The sequence below is a fragment of the Mus pahari genome, chromosome 10 (genome assembly GCF_900095145.1).
Source record: "Mus pahari chromosome 10, PAHARI_EIJ_v1.1, whole genome shotgun sequence".
Taxonomy (NCBI): Eukaryota; Metazoa; Chordata; class Mammalia; order Rodentia; family Muridae; genus Mus; species Mus pahari.
Genome location: NC_034599.1, coordinates 74,271,486 through 74,293,412, shown reverse-complemented (window position 1 = coordinate 74,293,412; position 21,927 = coordinate 74,271,486). Strand labels below are relative to the sequence as shown.

The following is a 21,927-nucleotide window of genomic DNA, read 5'->3' as shown; positions in this document are numbered from 1 at the left end:
GGAGGAGGAGGAGGAGGAGGAGGAGGAGGAGGAGGAGAGAAAGGGGGAAGGGGGGAGGAAGAATTTTGAGTTGAAGCCAATGTGTTCACAAATACTCAACTGTTTAGACATTGGGCCAATGCAGAAGAGCTTGATGATTGACAGCTCTACTGTTTCTCATGAAACTGCAGCATCTAAAGTTTCTTTTGTAAATAGTCAAGTTTTAACATTTAATATCTTAATTAAGCTGGTGCCTTTTGAGTTCTTACTAGGTGTCATATGCTATACTAAATGCTTCTCATGGATTATCTTATTTAGGTACTTCAATAGTCTAATAAGTAGTTATGTTTAACTGCTGAACAATCTGTGGCTTAAATTATACATCCATTAAGCTTTAGGGCCAGGATTCACAGCCATTAGTCATTCTGCTTCATTTGTTTTGACTAATTCGGTCTTTTTTCTTGACACAATGAGTCACGGATAATGGTTGCCAAATACAACGTTCTTTCTTCTCTTTCTTTGGTCTTTCTCTTTCTTTCTTTCTTTCTCTTTCTCTTTCTCTTTCTCTTTCTTTCTTTCTTTCTTTCTTTCTTTCTTTCTTTCTTTCTTTCTTTCTTTCTTTCTTTCTTTCTTTCTTGTGAGGGTATCAGGGTCTTACTATTTAGCCCTGGCAGGTCTGCAACTGGTCGTGTAGACAAGCTGGCCTTTAGCTAACAGAGATCTACCTGCCTCTGCCTTCTCAGTGCTGTGATTAAGGTTTACATCATCACTCTCTCCAAATATTTTGCTTATTGCTGGATTTATTTTATTTTCCTTTATTTTCTATCTAGAGTGATCTATTGGTGTGTTGAAATTTTCTTTAAAAATTTTGATCTATTTATTTTAGTTTTATGTGTTTGCCATGCCCTCAGAGGCTGGAAGAGGGTGTCTAATAATCTTAAAATTGGGAGCAATAGCGGGTTGTGAGCTGCAGTGAGGGTGGTGGGAACCAACCTAGGTTCTCTGGAAGAGCAGCTCTACTTTCCATCACACAGCCATCTCTCCAGTTCCACGATGTGTTGAAATTTTATGTAAATTTCTAATTCTGCTTGTCACCTGCATACAACCACATTCCACTACAGCATCACTCCAGTGAATTGAGAATGAGTTCACCTTTATTGAGTGTGCTGTCCATATGGACAATCTTCCTTCTCGAGCATGTTTTCCAAACATAAAGTCTAATGCTGTCCTCCTTTGGGCTCTTCCTTGAAAATTTCATTGATGATCCTAAATTTGTGTTACCCACAGTGCAATTCAACTTCAAGATTTATAGTTAGTGACATTCATTAAGTTCTTGTCATATACTTCTTTATATATATATATATATATATATATATATATATATATATATTCTAGTTTTTCCTCTATGTTAAATGACCATGTTAAATGACCATACAAATAAGAAATTACTTGTAGGATGTTTTCAGGATGTATTAAGGTCTGGCTAAATAAATGTTGTAAGTAGCATGTTTGCAAACAAAACTGGACATGGAATTCAGTTAGAAAAATCTTATAATTAATGTTCAAAGACTACTTTTTGTACTCACATAAAATTAGATAGCTTTTAAAAAAACTGATGTATTTTTAAATTTCAGTAAAAGGAGTTCCACGAAACCTGAAGGTGACAGATGAGACTACGGACAGTTTTAAACTTACCTGGTCCCAAGCACCAGGGAGAGTCTTGAGGTATCGGATTAGATACAGACCAGTTTCTGGTGGAGAAAGCAAAGAAGTTAGCACCCCAGCCAATCAGAGGAGGAAAACACTGGAGAACCTGACGCCAGACACAAGATATGAAATATCTGTGATTGCTGAATATTCCTCGGGACCTGGGTCTCCACTGACAGGAAATGCAGCCACCGAAGAAGGTAGAGAAGATATGCCACGTGCATGGAAACAAAGCACATTACCGTGTTCCAGTTGTAGGAAAGCTTTAGGGAAACTATTTTATGTGGAAGATTCTGTGGCCAGATATTACACAAAAGATTTTCGCCCCCCAAGACAGAATACTCTTATGTACCCCAGGCTATCCTCAAACTTAAGAATTTTCTATCTTACCCTTCTTAGTGTGGGCATTGCAGGACATTGCTATTATGTCTGGCTTCTATGGAAGATTTTAATTTGTGTAAACTTAGAAAAGTAACTAGATGTTTGCTCATTATTCACTATCATTTAGGATCCTATTCAGTAATGCTTAAATATTTAGCTAGGCAGTGGTTTATATTGCCATAGAATCATTACATAGGAGGTAAATTTGATATGACACACATATGAAAAAATGGGTATTTTCAAGTCATATTTACTAAATAATGCCCTTTGACACAGTCTTTTTTTTTTTTCTTTTTAATAAAGTTAGAGGGAATCCAAGAGACCTAAGAGTTTCTGATGCTACGACATCAACGCTGAAGTTGTCTTGGAGTAGGGCACCAGGAAAAGTGAAGCAGTATCTTGTCACATACACCCCAGCAGCAGGAGGTGAAACTCAGGAGGTCACTGTGAGAGGGGATACAACCACCACCATGTTGAGGAAATTGAAGGAAGGGACACAGTATGACTTATCTGTGACAGCACTGTATGCATCTGGGGCTGGCGAGGCCCTTTCTGGAAAAGGATCAACACTTGAAGGTAATTAATGTCCCAAGTTCTGGTGAATATTAAGGCTGTGTGTGATTTTGCATGAAGAAGCTGGAAGTGTTTTTAGAGAATGAAATCTGGACTATGTGACCTGCTTTTTTTCTTAAAAAGAACGTGTATTAAAAATCAAGGCTGTAAATCAGCCTGTTGTAGTGCAAGCAACTGGGGCAAGACCATGGGATGCTGCAGTGAATAAAGTGGGAAATATTCAAGGGAGTGGATCTTGGGGAACATGTAAACTTGAGGAGCCTTCAGAGGTCTCAAGGTCATGCATGGCTCTACTCTCCAGGTCCACATGGGGGCCAATCTCTGACTCTCATCGTCTTTTTCATAAAACATTCACAACTGCTTAAAGAATATGAGATGACACCATAGGCTCTTATGTTTATATTATTTTAATCATATTTTACATTGCTTATGTGAAATGATGGTGAGAGAGTTAATCTGAAGTATATCACGAGTGCAAAAAACCAGTGGAGTTGGGCAAAAGTACCCAACGTTAGTTGGATCAAGGAGCTTGGAGGATGTTGTAGATGCTGTAACCATCAGTGACAACACCTGTTTGGAGGCTCTCCCCCTTCCCTGAGTGATGTTGATGGGGCCAGTCTTGTGTGGGACTAGTGCAGGTAACACCAGTTGGTATTTACAATAGTTGAATCCAGTCTAGGAAATGGTGTTTCATCACCCATCCTTCTTGATTTGAAAAATTATTTTTCACCAAGAATAATGTCCTAAAAATCTCGCATAGCAAAATGCACTTTTAAAACAGTCTTTTTGGCTTGTTATTTATCCATTTATTTATCTATTTTATGTCAAATGGGTAGCGTAGTTGTTTATAAGTTTATGATTTTCTACAAGTGGCATAGGACGATTTCCAAATTATCATCATGTATGAGTGTCAGCACATACACATTTGCATGTATTTGACCAGAAGTTCTTTCTGAGGAAGATGCACAGGAAGAAAAAAAAAAAAGGCAGTTTCTTATTTCTTGAGAAGAAGGGAGAAAGCAAAATAGTTAGTGAACTAACTTAAAAATATAGTGATGTGAAACTGAATTGTGTTGATCGAAGACTTCTTTATATTAGAGGCCTTGGCCTATCCTGAAGATTACAAAAGTGCTATCCTCCTGTTTTATGAACATAGTTATTCCATTGCATTATGTGTGGTAAGCTTGATGACTCTGTGGAAGTGTAGCTGTGGCTAAATTAAAAGAATAGATTTTTTTTTTTTGCCCCTGCTTATTCCATTTCATTTTATTATATCAACTCAGCCAAATTCACATACCATATACAGGAATAGGATATGATGGCGAATGTGGGGAGTGGAAAGCCCGGAGTAGAGCCAGGCAAATGCTTCTGAAGGCTGCTGGTTTTCTAATCTGGTTTTCTCCTGGGAGAGGCGGTGGTAAGTGCAGCCCTTGAAGGAATGTGTCTTCTATCCAGGGGCTGGAGTCACCCAGCAAGCGCTTCTGTAGGTTGAAGAAAAATTTGAGGATTACCTTGAGAACACGTGGCTTTCAATTCAAAGAATGAAAGTTCTGCCTTTCCCTTTTTAGAATACTTCGCATGGTTTGCAACGGTCTCTAACCTGAATTTGTTTCCTAGGACTTTTTCCTTTTGAAATGCAGCCGATGATCTGAAAATTCCCCTGTCTCTGGAAGAGAGATTTATTAGCATTGGCACCAGGGCAGTTCATGGTTGGTTTAGGACTGTTGTGTGATAGAATCACAAAGGCAGAGTTTATTACTATTTCAGATCCAAACTTCAGAGGAATCTGAGCAGAAGCCATTAAGTTTGATTTATATTGTCCCCAGCCTCCGTTGTTGTCATTAGAGTAGATAGGCTTTATGCAATTACTAAAACGCTGCTGTGCATGCATGCAAATGCACTCTAAGTCTGGATAGAAACCTTCCCAGTCACTGCTGGGACTTGAGCGGGTAGGGAACCTACTTTGATAAGTCTACATGAATAGTGCTTATCTTTGATTCAGAGATTCACCACAAATGAATGAAAACATCAGTTTGGGAATAATACAGTTCTGTTTTTGAATTTTGAGTATTTTCTGGCTATGGAAACCATGCCTTTTCAGGACTTCCTTTGTTTCAGTTGCTGTAGCAACCTGCTAGTGCCTGACCCATGAATGGCTTCCTACAGATCAAACCGAGTTGACTCAGCTGACATTTTGTTACAGTGAGGTTTTCAGCACAGTGTGGGGATTCTGCCTTCTGCACAATAGCATGGGCTTCTCCAAGGTGGATTAAACAAGGCCTCTCTGTTTTCTTAGATTTACTGCTGTCTCATAATTAAAAAAAAAATCATACATTGTGGGGTATAAGCATTCTGACATTGCCAGGGAACTTTGTCATGATCATGGAATGCCAATCCAGGTTCTTTTCTGTGGCTTAACTGCTTGCCAGAGGAATAAAGCTAAGTCAGACTTGGAGAGTCAATAAATAGGGAAGAGAGATGTCTACTCGGGCAGTTCTGAAACTGAACTTCAATTTAGTTGTTAGGTATTTACAAACTGCTTCTGCCTTTAAGTAGCTGAATTGAGTTGCCGACAGTGAACTTTGTCCTCTGGAGTGGTGGTTCTGTTTCTGTTTCCACACGCGTTATCCAGGAGCAGGTCTTTTGCAGCCTGCTGTGGAAAGTTGGATGCCTTCTGAGCTGAGCGCTAACGGAAAAGACACATTGATTTAGAGGAGCATTTACATTACATTTTCAACTGGATGTCTATTTCTGAAAGTGCCGTGTGACGTTCAGTGAAGGCTGGTTGGAGCAGTCTATAAGATGAAACACAGCTTCAGTACCGGGTGATTCATTCCTCAGTTATCATCGTCGGCTAATTTATATTTTAATTATGTTTGAATTGGATGCTCATTTCCTTTTCGGAAGGCGAATGGAAAAGCACTGAGGGAACATAGGAAAGTTACTTAAATGAGACGTTAGTTCTTTGGCGTAGCATGTGGAAAAAATTGTATAATTCAACTCTTTGTGGATGTTCAGATCATGAGAAATACACCTGTCTGCTAACTTTCACAGCATCAGCAATGAGATGATGCAAACAGACATGACACACACATGCACACGCACATGCATGCAAACACACACACACACATACACACACATGATTTACAGTCAGAACATAAATGAAGGACATCAAAATTGTTTTTAAGAATGTTCTTAATTTGTTTTTTTAAATAATTTCGTACATGTATACAATGTATCTTAATTAATCTATCCCTAACTCTCCTTCTATTGGCGGTGAACATTTTGCCTCCCACACTGAGTGCATCCTCCTCCTCCCTTCTTGTCTTCATTACAAGGTATAACCTCCTGGAGTCCACTCAGTGCCACTCGAATGCATATGGGCTTCGGACTATCGGCCTGAGCATAGACAATCTGCCCATGCCTAGGAAACATGAATCTGCCTCCCCCAGTTGTCAATAACAACCGATGGCTTCTTAGCTAGGGGTGGGGCCTCATGGACCTCTCCTCTTTCTGTGTTGAAATATCAACTGGCTTGACTTTGTGCATGCTATGCAGGTTGCCATAGCTGTTGCTAGCTCATGACTACAATGGCCATATCATGTCCAAAAGATGGCGTTCCCCAGTCTTCCCCATCCTCCCCACTTGCACTCTTTCCACCTCTCTGCTGCAATGTTCACTAAGCCTTGGATGCTAGTATGCTTTATTCAGGACCAACTACTCAAAGGTCACTTATTCTCAGTCATTTGGCTGAATACCAAGATTTCAAATGCCGATTGAGCCTTATATCTTTAACTCCATGAAAGAAACACACTCCTATTCCTTGTACTTACACTGGCCCCAGGAAGACTTTACAGGCACACTACTGAGATGGAATTGAAGGAAGAGAAGTGATGGCACTAGGAAGATACATTGAAACAAAGGCAGTAGAGTCGATTCCAGAGATAAATGGAATGTGGAAAATGTAGTTCAGAGCAGGAGAAAGTGAGCACTATGAGATTTAAACATTATTGAGAGACATTCACTTAGGAAAAACCAGGCGCAAGCCTCAGGATCATAATGCAAACATCTGAGGAGCTCACAGAAGGGAGGGAGTAACCATTACAGTACACGTGGGCCTCGACCCAGCAAGGTAGTGATGAAGGAACAGAGCCTGCTGGGATCTGTTCACTGCCCCTGGTACTGTGTCTGGAGAGCAGACTCTGACTTCTTGCTTACCTTTTCTCTTCTCTCTCCTCTTACGTATTCTAAAAGTGGACGGACACCCGGCTCAAGCCTAGCCTAACCAAACTATTATCTGGCAGGGAACTGATAACTGGGACTTTTTTTGAGGCAGAAAGTAGAAGTATATTAAACAAGCAAAGGCCTCCCTAGATGACATTTTTGACTAAATTCCATACGAGGGTCCCTGAGTCTTTAAAAGCAAACATGTTGAGAGCCATTTTCTTCTGGGACGCGATAGGGCAGAGAGAAGGGAGGGAGGCATCCCGAACCACATTTTATGACATGGAAAGCGCGTGACGATAAGCTAAATCAACTTCCCAGCTCTCCGAGGGTCAGTCTTGAAGGGACTTTGATTTGATGTGCGTGATGCTATAACCATACGATAGAGAGATCGCCACACAGTCTCAGACATCTGCATCATGACCTACAATTTGACCAGTTTGGCCTATCACAAATTCCTCCTTTTCTAGGAGCTGTTATTCTAGACAAAAGCTGGAGTGAACGTTCACTGCCCCTCTGGCCACATGTGTCTTCTGAACAAACAGCTCCATAGCAGCAGCAGCAGAAAGAACCTGGGGGAGGAATGAGAGGGGGAATAGAAGGAGAGTCGGGCATGTGTGGAGGAAAGATATAAGAGTAAACAGCCATAGAGGCATGAGTCTCAGGACAGATTTAGGGACTGTTAGTATTTAGACACAGTCTCATGCCTTCTGACTTGAGCAGAGATGAGCTTTGCCTCTCAAAGCATTTCTATGTACACCATGTTTTATTGCCAAGGCACTAGGAAGTGACACAGCTTGCTGCTGACACACTCAGCCCGCTGCACACTTAACTTCACCACTAGCTGCGTGCCGGCCAGCATCCCACCTGTTTCACTACCAGTTTCCTATATAGTTTCTTCAATTTTTGGCAATCTGATGATTGATCAAACCAAGATTTTATTTAAAAACAAACAAACAAAAATCTTTGTAGGTTGTAGGTCTGATAAAACACTCTCATCGTGGAATATCTTTTTCTCAAAAAATCCATGTGTTACAAGGTATCTTGTGTTTCGTTAGAGTACATGGCTTCTTACTTTGTAGACAAAGCAGCAGTCAGTATGCCTGAAAAGAGGAAAAACTTAACATTGATCCTCCTGACTGATAGAAGAAACTGGCGCACGCCTTTAATCCCAGCACCTGGGAGGCAGAGGCAGGCGGATTTTTGAGTTTGAGGCCAGCCTGGTCTACAGCCAGGGCTATACAGAGAACCCTGTCTTGAAAAACCAAACCAAAAAATCTTCTCTGAGGCCATTTCAGTCATTGTTGGTGTGCTTTCAGTGAGAATGAAAACACTGTTTAGTTGCTACTTCATTTGTATCTTAAAGAGGTTTTTGCAAATTAATTTCATGTCATTAATGCACTTGAAAGATCTTTACTGTGATTTTGCTAGCATTTTGTTCTAGCTTTACTGGTCTTTTGAGTGAGCCCATGGGAAGACATGTCTAGTGAACTGGAATCTTTTTTTGTTTTAAACACAGAAACATCTCTGTGAATATATTTTTGCCTCAACCACAATTCTCTTCCTGTTATTTTTTCTCATAGTGAAATCATTTGCGTGTGTTTGGGAGATTGACGCCTGTTGTCATGGAAACAAACAATGCTACAAGTTCAGTGCTGTAGAAAGTGGGGGAGAAAAATAGACTAAAAAACAGCCCTGAGGAAAAGTAGAAGTTGGTGATTACTGTGGTATTAATTTGGAAGAAAATTCCCATATTTTAAGCTATTTTTGTATGTTTGGGGGATAGCATTAATACATTAACTAGCTTGTTTAAGTACAAAGTGGCTATCAAGTGGGCTCATTTTCTGTTAGCCCTTCTGACTGCAGGCTAAGAGATTCAGAAGCGAAGGCACATGTGGAAAAATGATCTGCAGTCAGCAAAGGAAGAGTGTATTGCAGACTTGAAACTTAATGGAGCTGTGGGAAATCTGTCACCAAAACAAATAGAAAACAACCAACAACCAAACCCAGCCAAGAAGCTAGTGATTTGAAGATGCACTTTCATAATTTGCAAGAAAATATAGGGTTATTCCCACGCAAGCAGCAAATACTTCTCCTATAGAGGAAAAAAGTCACTATGTTCTTGAAAATAAATGTTTTGGGGCTCAGTGAAATACACAGATAATTTCCTTCTAGAGATGAGAAGTCCTGTCGACTTTTAAAGTTATTTATAATGGAATACGAGGTTCCCATTAGGGGCTGGTGTGCATTCCAGCTTCTCTATCTTTCCCTCTAACATCTAGCATGTATGAGGAGTGTTTGCACGAACTTTGCTGTTGTTGTTAGTCATTATCTTTACATTTGGTGGATGCTTAATTGTTTATAAGTAGTTCTAAAATGTTAATTTCTCACTCTGAGTTGAGAAAACAACAGCTTTCAAAAATCTAGTATGTACACTATCATTTACAGCGATGTAAAACAATTGCTAGCATAATGTATGTTCAGGAGGCAGATAGTTCTATATTTATGTCACAGTGTGGCATAAACTCTAGTGAAAGCAGCCAATATAAAGTGACCAGTATATTTATATTACATTTAAAATATGGTAAGTGAGGGTTTTATTAGAAATCATCTGTGCCTATTATCAAGTTGAAGTTTCTATATTTTTATTTAATAGTATATGTATAATGTACATTAGTACATATAATAGTACATGTATATGCAGATAGTTCTGATTAGGTAGAATAAGTGGTGTACTTTATTTCAATGACGAATCACTTTTAAGTTTTCCAAAGTACTGGTGATTTTTAGTTTCATTAGAGTTAAGCTATGTTGAAAGTTTGTATTTTTACTCTTTTGAATTGAATATGCAAGTAAAAGTCTCTTCAGAGAGCATTTGTGGGAGTTTAGGTTTGCAAGTGGTGTACAATTGTCTTAACTATACTTCATATAACAAAACTGAGACTATTAAAACTAGACAAAAAGGAAGTAAGACCTGGTAAGAACTTGAAGACCTTTGTGACTAGCGGGCTATGCCCTAAATCACACTGAAATGCTATAAAATATTGACATTTAGGCATAGTTTTCTCTTTGGAAGGAATTTTAAAACATGTATTTTTTTCAAATTAGGATGTCAGCCCTGGCCTAGAGGACTCTGCAATGGAAACGGGGACCCAGACAAGGCTGATAGTTAGGAATCCTTCACCCTGGAGTTTTCTTCCATCAATTTGTCCCATTGACTGAAAACAGTCCCAAAGCTGAGAAGGAATGGTTAGCTTTAGACAGGTTGACTTTGAGTCCAGTATGTTAGGATGACTACAGGGGTGAATGAATACTTAATTATACAGCTGACATTTAAAAAATGATCCTCGTTTAATCTCTATTCCAGAACGTGGTTCACCTCAAAGTCTAGTTACCAAAGACATCACAGACACGTCAATCGGGGCCTATTGGACATCAGCTCCAGGGATGGTTCGAGGGTACAGGGTCTCATGGAAATCGCTTTATGACGATATTGAGGCTGGAGAGAAAACTCTTCCTGGAGATGCGATTCATACTATGATAGAGAATCTGCAGCCAGAGACCAAGTACAAAATTTCAGTTTTTGCAACTTACAGCAGTGGAGAAGGAGAGCCCGTGACTGGAGATGCCACAACTGAATGTAGGTAACATCCCAGGTGTGTTGGGATGCATGTTGGTGCTACCTAATGGCTAGTCAGCTTAAGTGACACGCAGTTTAACCACTGAGGTTGCTTTCCTCACTTGGTAGTATGCGCTGACTTTCAAATTAGGTTTGGATTTGAAAAATGATATCAACTTGGACAATTTTGAATTCTTTCCAGCTACATGTATCTTTTTTTTTTCATTTTATTTTTCTGTGAAAAGACTAGCTAGCTAGGATACTCAACTAGTGGAAAGACAGCTTCCACGTAGACAAATAGAATTTAGGAGCATTTCTGGTTGTATAATCTTGGTCAAGAGCCTTCGCTTTTCTCCAAGAGTCGGGTTCCTAATCTGTAGAATACAGACGATACATTTCTTCTCTTCTAGTGCCACAGGGATGAAAGGAAGTGACAGTAAAGAGAGCACCAATTAAAGTGCCTAGCCACACAAGGATGGCAGATAATGATGTGAGGCTGAGTTTATGCTGTTCTCACAAGAGTCATCATAGATTCATTACCCCTTTCCTGCCATCTTTGCTAAGATTAATACACAAGCCCCCTCAGTTTTCTGTGGCTTGAACTGACTTGGGCTTCACTACTTTTTTCTTTTCTTGTGAATAATTATGAACTGTCTTTCATTTACCATCTCAAGACTGGGGAAGGGGGCATCAAGGCTTCTTAGTTCTCCTTTCTAGTGTTTGAGTGACAGTGCATATGTTCAGTAATGTCAAGAAGTGCACGTCTTTGTCGGAGAAAGCTGTGTGTTTATGCAGGAAAAGAAGGATACCTGGTGCATATCTGTGCTTTTTGATCATTCATTCATATATATATATATATATATATATATATATATATATATATATATATATATTTGTGATAGAGGGTCTCATTATATAACCCTTGCTGGCTAGGATTCTGCTTGCCTCTGCCTCCTGAGTGCTGGAATTAAATACATGTACCACCAGGTCTGGTTAATTGAGACTGCTGGTCCTCCTACAGGATTGCCCTCCTCCTCAGCTCCTTTCAGCCTTCCCTAATTCAACCACAGGGGTCAGCTGCTTCTGTTCATTGGTTAGGTGCAAATAACTGCATCTGACTCTTTCAGATGCTTGTTGGTCTTTCAGAGGGCAGTCATGATAGATCCCTTTTTGTGAGCTCTCCATAGCCTCAGTAATAGTGTCAGGCCTTGGGGCCTCTCCTTGAGCAGGATCCCATTTTGGGCCTGTATCTGGACCTTCATTTCCTCAGGATCCTCTCCATTTCCATCCTTGTAATTCTTTCAGACAGAAACAATTATGGGTCAGAGATGTGACTGTGGGTTGGCAACCTCACTTTAAAGCTGTTTTGTTATGATTCTTAGCCATCTGAACACTAAAATTTCTTTGAAAATCAAGAAAGACAAGATTTTGTTTCCTTCAGCTTTAGTGCCTTCTAAAAGTACTTAGTCCTTGAGTTTTAAGAGTCTTGCATTGAACTGAATGATCTGGCTAGTAAAGCCATCGTAGAAAGGGGATATAGGTTTTTAAAAGATATTTGGTGATCTATTTCTGACGGTTATTCATAATATGAAATATTAATGAAAGAGCTAGTTTAATAATGACTTAAGCTATGCGTTAGATAGATATTATTCAACAGCACTTTCTAAAATACTTGATATGTGTGCTTTCATCTGCTAGCTTTTGAGATGTTTTTAATGTGTCAGAATTGCCTATTTTGTGTTCATTGTCTTATACTCACGGCAATGAGAGAGTTTGTGTCAATCGTACTGACTCTGGCCAGTCATTTACAGACTGCAGCTTCTGAAAAGGCCTGAGTAAAATTTCTAACTGTATTTTTGATCTTTAGCATTCCTCATGGCATTCTTACCAGAGGAATTCTTTATAGATAAAACACAACAAAAAAATTTAAGACCACATCTTTGGAGATTGATTTTTTTTCTTTCCCAAATCTCTAGAATGCAGATAGGAAATCCCTGCAATATGAACTTTTATTTCTTCGTATTAACTGGATAAAGCGAGAGCATTCTACCAAGGCCATGCTGAGCTTAGGCTCCCATGCCATCACGGCACCAAGACTGCAACATTAAGCAAGACATCTGTGTCCACACTTAGAATCTAGAGTTTCTTCCTACACAAAGGGAGAGGCAGACAAAAATGTTTTCCTTTAACATGCTGTACATTATTAATTATTAATTATTATTATTATTTATTATTATTATTTTTTCACAGTATCTCAAGATTCCAAAATCTTAAAAGTGGATGAAGAAACAGAACACACCATGAGAGTTACCTGGAAAGCAGCACCAGGGAAAGTCGTCAACTACCGCGTTGTGTATCGCCCTCAAGGCGGCGGGAGGCAGATGGTTGCTAAGGTGCCGCCCACGGTCACTTCAACAGTGCTGAAGAGACTTCAACCCCAGACCACATATGACATCACAGTTCTCCCAATGTACAAGACAGGAGAAGGAAAGCTCAGGCAAGGATCAGGAACAACAGGTACAAAACAATGATAAATATTTTAGTTGAATCTGGGGCCGGGGTTTGTGTCTGAGATATAGAGTATTTACCCAACAGGAATCAGTCCTTGGATTTAAGTTCTAGAACCCTATATGCAAACATTTATAATTGTAATAAACTAGATTATATTTATTAGATGGGGTGTCTACTTAGCTTATTATTTGTTTTGCAAATCTCGTTCCTTGTGAACTGATCTTTCTGCTAACTCTTCAATCCAAAACTCACTTGAATTGTGAGAATTGTGTGTGCTGCTCTTGCAGAACTCACTTTCCCAGGGCTTTTATGGAGCCTGACATTTTGTGCTATTAGACTAGACCCTTCTTATGCATACACATTTTTGTGGGAGTGAATACAATTCACCTAAGCCTATCTTATCCATAGTATTGTTCTTAAAGTCTTTTATTTTTACAGCTTCTCGATTTAAATCGCCGAGAAACCTCAAAACTTCTGACCCAACCATGTCAAGTTTCAGAGTGACTTGGGAGCCTGCCCCTGGGGAGGTGAAAGGTTACAAAGTCACATTCCACCCTACAGGCGATGACAGAAGACTTGGGGAGCTGGTCCTTGGACCATATGACAACACAGTTGTCTTGGAGGAGCTTAGGTAGGAATGAACTGTTTTTGTGCTAAGGACTGTATCACTTATGTAAATTAATAGGTTTTACACAAAGAACAACCTCACATGTTTCCAGAAACCAGCAAAGAATTAAGTCTGACAAATAGCTTGTATTGTTTAGATAATTTTTGTTCAGGGATGACTCTAAAAATGAATACCTGGGTTTTGGCATGTCCGTATCACATAGTTTCATTACAATTGCAGTCATGTGAAAATGTGTGGCCAAGTGACTCATTCTGAGACACCCCCCTGCCCCCGCCGGGGTGGATGTCCCTGCAGTGAAGCATACTGGAGCTCAAAGGTCAGAGTCTGTGCTTGTGGCCAGCTGGCAGAACAGCTTTGGGTTGATTAGAGGTCTAGTTTTAGACAGTGAGTTGGAAAACGAAGGAGTGTGAATTTGAAAGGTCCTCCACATTCATTCAGTGATACCAATGGGTTACTACTGTACATTCCTCTTGGAAACTTTGCTTGCTCAAGTATTCATTCAATAATGTTGGAACCTGTATAATGCTTGCTGTTCATTATCTCTTGAGTAGGTAGGATGAAATTCGGGAGGTCACTGTTTGACATTGCCCAGTGCTGAGTGTCTTAGGTCATTGGGCAGACACAGAACATTTCATCCATCCTAAAGTCTGCATCTCAGGGGCAGCCTAAGCAGGGCAGCTAATTCTTCCCAACCCTGAGTGGCGTGGGGGGAATGCTGTCTCTGACCAGTCCTGAGACAGTGCTGTAAATCCCCAGAGCTCCCTGGAATGCTGGGTGGCTAGTTTCCTGTGATTCCTCACCAGCAAGCTGGAATGTGATGGCAACTATCTTTCTTCTTTCACAATACTGAACATTTTACGTTCCTATGGGTGAAAGTTTGTTAGTGAAAATAAGTTATCTTTAACAAGATGGAAGCTGCTCCTTTGAGACCATAGTCACCATCCACTCTGCATATCACTATTTCAGGGCAGGTACCACCTATAGAGTCAATGTTTTTGGGATGTTTGATGGAGGAGAAAGTTTACCACTTGTTGGGCAAGAAATGACAACTCTTTCTGACACAACTGTGACACCAATTCTATCTTCTGGTAAGAAACTGAGTTATATTTCCATGGGAAAATAGTATTATGAAACTATCATGCATGTGAAGTGTGAGCCTATTAAGCAATGACAACTATAACTTTCACTACAATTTATTTAAATTATTGACAAACTCCTTTATATTTGTAGAAACTGCTTCAAATATACAGTTGAGCCTATTTTTTTTTGGCTTTTATTTTTTCAATTTTGCATTAAATACTGGATTATTTAAAAATGAGTTTTTATTAAGTGTAACTTTCTATTTTTTTCTTTTTAGTAATGCGATTTTCTTTTATTAAAATAATTATATATATATTTTACTTTGAGGGCTTACTTGGATGGAGAAAGAAGGCTCTATACATAAAAAATTGGGCAAGCATGATTTAGAAGCAGAATAGTAGCAGAGCCCTTTAGATATTTTGTCTCTTGCCATGATTACAGCTTTGATGTAGGCAAGCCATCATTTAATAGAATTAAAGGTGAGAGTAGGAGATAGAATTTCCTTCTAAACTTTAAGAAAAATTGTTTGTTAAACCCAGTAGGTCTTAGCATAATCAGAGTAGGCTGTAAAGATGTAGGTTCTAGAACAGTACACAGCATCTTCCACTGTGAGAAGATGTAGGTTCTAGAACAGTACACAGCATCTTCCACTGTGAGAAGATGTAGGCTCTAGAACAGTACATAGCATCTTCCACTGTGAGAAAGGTTATGCACAGATGGTACTTTTGTAATTGGTAATGTGATGAGCATTGCTTAATTTTTGTTTTTTTTTTTGTTTTGTTTTTTGTTCATTTTAAAAGCGATGCAAAAATGATCTGATAATATTGCAATAAATGGGAAAGTTTATAGCTAGGATGCAAGCTTCTAAAAAAAGAGCATTTACAGTTAAAGGTGGATAAAAGAAAGTGTCAAATTTTGATATGTTGCATTGTTTCATTGTTTCTCTTATGATGATATTAACTGGCTTATATTTTTATTTTGTAGCTTGTCACTGAGGATATTGGCATTATTTTCTCTTCCCAAAGCACCTTAGCTTTGTATCTGTGTTTGTGTTTGTTGTCTCATCAGCTCTCAATTTGTGTATTTCTCTGCTTCCTTTTCCAAATTGTCTTCCTTCTTCCTCGATTCTTTAAATGTGCAAACCTTGCTGTCTGAATTTACCTAATTTTTATATGCAGTAGATGAAAAACTTGAACAGTTAACAATGAAATAATAGAGCAGTGTTCCAAGTTTTTAAAACATCTTTACTTCACCAAGGTCTGCTTTTAAGAATCATGTATCCAGTCCTCCATAACATGTAATGATTAATTATTATAAAGAATATAATAAGCTGGTGGCTTAATTATTATAAAGAATATTTTTGGCTCACTGGAATCACTTACAGTTTAGACATTTAACCAGTCTATCTTATGCTTGTTTGCTAATGTCTTAAATAGTGAAGGAGAATGCTATATCTTATAGCATATCCAAATCTTGTTCAAATTATTAATATTTATTGTTAGTAGCTATTCATTCTCATTTATTATTTTAGGTATTGATTCTGTGAGCCTTACAAACTGACCATCATAGTTTAACTAAAATCTCTAGGGTCTATGGTTGTGACCAGAAAATATAGTCACCGATGAAGAAAAGGTTTGCCACTGAAATGATATTTGGAGAAACTGATTGGCATGAATATCATCTAAGGTTAATAAATTATAGTTGTGTCTTTGAATTATGAGACCTAGCTGCAGTGTTAAATAGACAACTTGGGTGGCACAGGGGACAGCCTATCAATTATGTGCTTCTTACTGTCCTGTCTTACCCTTGCCATGTCAGGGATGGAATGTCTCACCAGAGCTGAAGCAGACATTGTGTTGTTGGTGGATGGGTCATGGAGCATCGGCCGCGCAAATTTTAGAACTGTGCGAAGCTTCATTTCTCGTATTGTAGAAGTCTTTGAAATTGGCCCCAAGAGAGTACAAATTGGTAGGTTTCGTCAATACTGAAGACCTTTGACAATTTACTTGCTCTCTTTTACACATCATAATGTCCATGCTGTCATTTTTAGCTCTCGCTCAGTACAGTGGAGACCCCAGAACAGAGTGGCAGTTAAATGCTCATAGAGACAAGAAGAGTTTATTACAGGCTGTGGCGAACTTACCGTACAAAGGAGGAAATACCCTCACAGGTGAGTCAGGATGCTTTGGTGAGGTTTTGGCACATGCTTTTTGGTCAGGAAGGTAGCCGAGAGATGATATGACTGACTGTCTTTTCAAAATCCCACTAGGCATGGCTTTGAATTTCATTCGCCAACAGAGTTTCAAGACTCAAGCTGGCATGAGGCCTCGTGCTCGCAAAATTGGAGTTCTCATTACCGATGGAAAATCACAAGATGATGTGGAGGCTCCATCCAAGAAACTCAAGGATGAAGGCGTGGAGCTGTTTGCTATTGGTAAGCACTGGAGAAGATAGCGATGCTCTGAGGTGACAGGTACATTGAGGACATTTTCTGTATTTAAAAAGTATTATTGGATTCCCATGTTTACTCACACCAATGAATGTCAGAATTCTTGACTCTTCTAAACAAAAGTCTAATGAGAGAGGAACAAAATTAATTAACAAATGGGGAAAACTTAATACTAATTCGAGCTCTATTTCTTCTGGAATGAACAAGACTTATTAGTATCTGAGAATGAGAAATAAGAAGCTAAAAAAAAAAAAAAGAGACATTCTTACTTTGTCTTGATGGCATTAAAAAGTGGGCTTGATTTGCCTACAAAAAGAAGTTCTGGAATTAGGGAAAGGTACTATATATACCTAGAGGAAACATGGTTCTGTTATGTTTTAGGGGGTTCATTACAATAAAGGGGTTTTTATATTTAAAACTACTACAGGGGAGGGAGAGATGGCTCAGAAGTTAAGCATGGTGCTGCTCTTGCAGAATACCTATGTTCCATTCTCAGAACCTACATCAGGTGGCTCACAACCACCAGGGTATCCAGAGGCATCATATGATTATAGACCAATATAGACACAGTGATGGAGCACTGGTACAAAGAAAAGATCTGAAGTATCTGCTTCATACCATTAATTTTTCCTGAAAGATGCTTTCAATTTGTACTTAACTCTTTTTTTCAAGGTATTAAGAATGCTGATGAAGTTGAGTTAAAGATGATTGCCACCGATCCAGATGACACTCACGCATACAATGTGGCAGATTTTGAGTCATTGTCCAAGATTGTGGATGACCTCACCATCAACTTGTGTAACAGTGTCAAGGGCCCTGGTAAGTTTGGTCAGATGCTGTTGTGTCTGGGTGGGGACCTCCTCATGAGATGCTCAGTGGCTTTAGAGACTTCTGCTTCCTCTATACCAGGAGATCCCCTGAGTTGTGGTGACTAAACATAACAGGGCAATTTTTAGTAACTGCATCTGGTACATGGTAAATAGTTGAAGTCTTTGTGCAAATTAATTATAAGACTTGGTCCTTATTACATGTAAAAATTTCTTTTTATATAGGAATATTATAGTAAAATTTCCCTCTGTTAATTTATTTTGCTTCTGGGAAAGTTAGAATGCATAGACACAGTAGAAACGGTTCCAGATGTTTGCAGAATTGTCATTACTGGTGCTGGATGTCTGCTTTGAGGAACTTCCTAGTTAAGAGTCACTGCTTTAGTTCATTTAAAAATGATTTCTTTGGTGGTGGGGGTGGCACCAAACTAAGAAATGGCTTCTAGCTTATTTAAGGATTTACTTAGGTTATATGGCTTAGTTGACGCAAACAAAAGTGGGAAGAGACAAAAATGATGGAAAGAGAGTTGACAGACACTCCTGTTCTAGCACAGATCTGCCTGGGAGAGGAGCAGCTTCACTTCAGTGCTACGCTACTCAGACAGCTACAACTTGGAAGTTGACAAATGTCGCTTGCTCAGTAATGTTTGGTAGCTTTTTTTATTTTTTTATTTTTATTTTTGGCTTCCTAATGTGTAGGGAAAGACATTTTATGTCTGATTTCCTTTCTTTAGCTGCAGATTTTCAGGTCTGATGCTCTGCACTGATAACCCCCAAATGTTAAGAGAAGTTACAGCCTTAAAGCTTAGATCGTACAAAATCACAAGAAGACAGAGACCTAGGGTCAGATGGACAGGGGTGCTTTTGTGGGGCTTTGCACGATGTAACCATGGAAAGGGATTACGGCTTAGAAACAATTTCAGGACTGGGTTTGCAGTGACAGCGGAGGGCATAGAATGGTTCATCTCTGTGCAAACTGTACAAGACATCGGAAGCACCGACACTGAAGGGCTTTGCAGAATTAATGATAGATCCGTGACTCTTAGAGTATGAGGACATTTCTCTTAAACATGTGGATTGTGTAGGAGCAGTGTGTCAGTAGCTGACAATGGTTTCAGAGACGCAGAATGAACTCTAACAGTGTGGCAGAAACACTTCTGAAGGTCTGTGTCCCTGGTTACATCCACGCTGCATATTTCGTGTTCTCTCTTGTACGTCTGTCTTCAAACTTTTGCAGATATTCTTTTTTGAATTTTGAACAACAGACTGACCTTTTCCCTGGAGAAACAGACCAGCTGGGCAGCCAGAATTTGTAGGCTTCTGGCTTTGGGTGAACTGAGAGAATTGTCTTTTTTTATTCAATTGGAGTGAACTTTGAGTGGGGCTGAAAACATCTTTTATCTGTTTTTTTCCTTTATTTTTTTTATCAACTATGTAATAGCTGCAATCATTGAAGTTTCCCAGGCCATAAAACATCTTGATAATTTTGCCAGCTTTATTTCGACCCAAACTGCTAAGAGCAGACATACTCACTCAATTTGGGCTTACAAAGAAACCCAGAGGAGTTTGTATGAAAGTGATTTGTCATGCTCATGGTCACATAAGAGCAACTCTTCTCTCTTTAAATCATTATTTGTAACATCTTTCTGTTGGTCTTAATGTATTTATCACATCAATTTTTTTTATTTTCTAGTTACTGTTACACATTGTTTTACCTATATCTTACCACAGGAAGCACAACCACAAGCTATTTAAATATGTCTCCAGCCATATTTAAAAATATTGATATTTGCTAGTTTTCATTCTTTTTAAACACATAAGAAATAAGTGCTCTAAAGAAACTCAACACAGACAAGCCACTGGTGCTATCTTCATAAAACACAAAATGTGTAGGAATGGTAACAGGGTAGGGAACTTGGTCTAGCCTCAGACCATGGAAAAGTAGAATTATCTGGATTTAGGTCCCTTTTTGTAATTATGTAGAAAGGGTTGAGAGAGGAAAAGGTATGAGAGATGGCTCAGAGTTTTTGTGTCTAGGTGACATTTTAACTAGTGGTTTCGTAAAGAACAGGAGATCATGTTTAAAGAAGGACAAGGCACTCTAGTTTGACTCTTCTGAGACGAAAGGAATCCTTTAGCCATTTGTTCAGAGAAGCCAATGGGCAATGGACTTTCATACAGATTCATCATCTACTTCCCATGTTAAAAGGAGCCCGTGAAAACTTCTGTATAGACCAGCACTGTTTCAAGCTAACTTCCTCCTTCACCACTCTGCTCCGGAAATGAGAGTGTGTACCTTTTATCTTCACACACAGGTGACTTGGAAGCACCGACTAACTTAGTAATTTCAGAGAGAACTCACCGTTCTTTTCGAGTGAGCTGGACACCCCCTTCTGACAGTGTGGACAGATACAAGGTGGAATACTACCCTGTTTCTGGAGGGAAACGCCAGGAGGTGAGCAGGCTTCCCTTACGCACTTCTTCCCTATGGTGTAGACTGGGTGATCCTCATTAGAGCGCAGAGAAAAACGTTGGGTGAAAGACAAGAGATGAATGAAGAGTGGTACTCCGTTCCTTTCAAGGCAGGCATTTCTGTTTGGACCTCATGAAAGGGAAATAGCTTTTAAAAAACGTTCTTAATGGTTTCTAAGTACTGTAGAATATCAGTCCAAGTTTTCAAACAAGTTAATTGATTCATAAGTTTGGACTAGACTCATAAAGTTGACAAGGGAAACTTACTAAAGATGGCAAATTTTACTACTTCTACAAATATGGATATCATAGCTAGGAAAATAAATTACGTTGTTAGCTGAGATCGCTCTGTAATCTAGTAATTTCTCAAAATAAAGGGCAAAGCCTCCTGGGATACCTTCTAAACTCCCTGCAGGTGGCTGTGTAGAGGTCTGTCAGGAAGAACGGAGTTGAGCATTATTCTTTCTATTTTCCCTTCCAGTTTTATGTGAGTCGACTAGAAACTAGCACAGTGCTGAAGGATCTGAAGCCTGAGACTGAGTATGTGGTGAACGTGTATTCTGTGGTTGAAGATGAGTACAGTGAGCCTCTGAAGGGCACAGAGAAAACCCGTAAGTCAGGCATGAGACAGCAAGAGGGACACGATAGCTGCATTATTCCATTTCCAAGACAAACAGGGGAGGGTACATGCAAGTCTTCTGCCAGCCTTTGCCAAATCCACTGTGTCCCAGTCACAGTGAAACTTACATCTTAAGTATCTTAAGTATGTTGTTTTTTTTTTTTCTTAAAAGAATTAAATGAAACAATGTGTTGGTGACTTCTGTCTGAAGTTCTATGACTAAAGAATAAAAATAGCTTAGTGATGTTCCAGAAAAAGGGATTAAAGTCTCAGCAAGTTTATCTATTTTGGCTTTCATATGGTTTCATTGGAATGCCATCTGTAATCTGAACTTTGAGCATTCTCCTCTATTTATTAGTCAGAATGTGTATCCCGGAGAATTCAGTGCAATGGACACTGATGGGTTTTTATGGGTAGAAGGAGCCATCGTCACTCATTAATTTCTCAAGCAATACATTCTCTATTTAGCATGTTTATTTATTAGTAAAATAGGAAACATTTGTTCACAGGGATCCAACTGATATCCTCTTTCATGTCTTCCTAGTGCCAGTCCCTGTAGTTAGCCTGAATATTTATGATGTTGGCCCCACCACTATGCATGTGCAATGGCAGCCTGTGGGAGGAGCTACTGGCTACACCGTATCATACCAACCTACGCGATCTCCAGAAGGAACAAAGCCCAAAGAGGTGAGAGATGGCTGTTTCTTAATCACTCGGGGTTTCTCAGACTTTATAGATTTACAGTCATATTATACTGCAATCTTTATGAATCAATTTATAATATCATACCCCCCAAGAACCAGAAATGAGGTTTGTGACCTGTCGCACACTAAAAAAACTGACATGAAAGAAAAAATC

At 39.2% G+C, this 21,927-nt stretch overlaps 1 protein-coding gene across 3 annotated transcripts in view; it reads left to right on the top strand.

Annotated features, from left to right (window-relative positions):
- Col12a1 (collagen type XII alpha 1 chain) overlaps positions 1-21,927 on the top strand; it is a 121,880-nt gene that overhangs the window by 25,339 nt on the left and 74,614 nt on the right. For 2 of the 3 annotated variants that reach the window (XM_021207140.2, XM_021207141.1), the window contains exons 12-24: positions 1,614-1,886; positions 2,371-2,643; positions 10,232-10,504; positions 12,734-13,000; positions 13,433-13,625; positions 14,589-14,710; positions 16,521-16,670; positions 16,753-16,872; positions 16,972-17,136; positions 17,824-17,970; positions 20,294-20,433; positions 20,932-21,061; positions 21,614-21,756. In XM_021207140.2, the coding sequence (XP_021062799.1) occupies positions 1,614-1,886; positions 2,371-2,643; positions 10,232-10,504; positions 12,734-13,000; positions 13,433-13,625; positions 14,589-14,710; positions 16,521-16,670; positions 16,753-16,872; positions 16,972-17,136; positions 17,824-17,970; positions 20,294-20,433; positions 20,932-21,061; positions 21,614-21,756 (2,396 nt within the window). The remainder of the gene's footprint in view (positions 1-1,613; positions 1,887-2,370; positions 2,644-10,231; positions 10,505-12,733; positions 13,001-13,432; positions 13,626-14,588; positions 14,711-16,520; positions 16,671-16,752; positions 16,873-16,971; positions 17,137-17,823; positions 17,971-20,293; positions 20,434-20,931; positions 21,062-21,613; positions 21,757-21,927) is intronic. The other variant, XM_029542915.1, reaches the window with a different exon arrangement.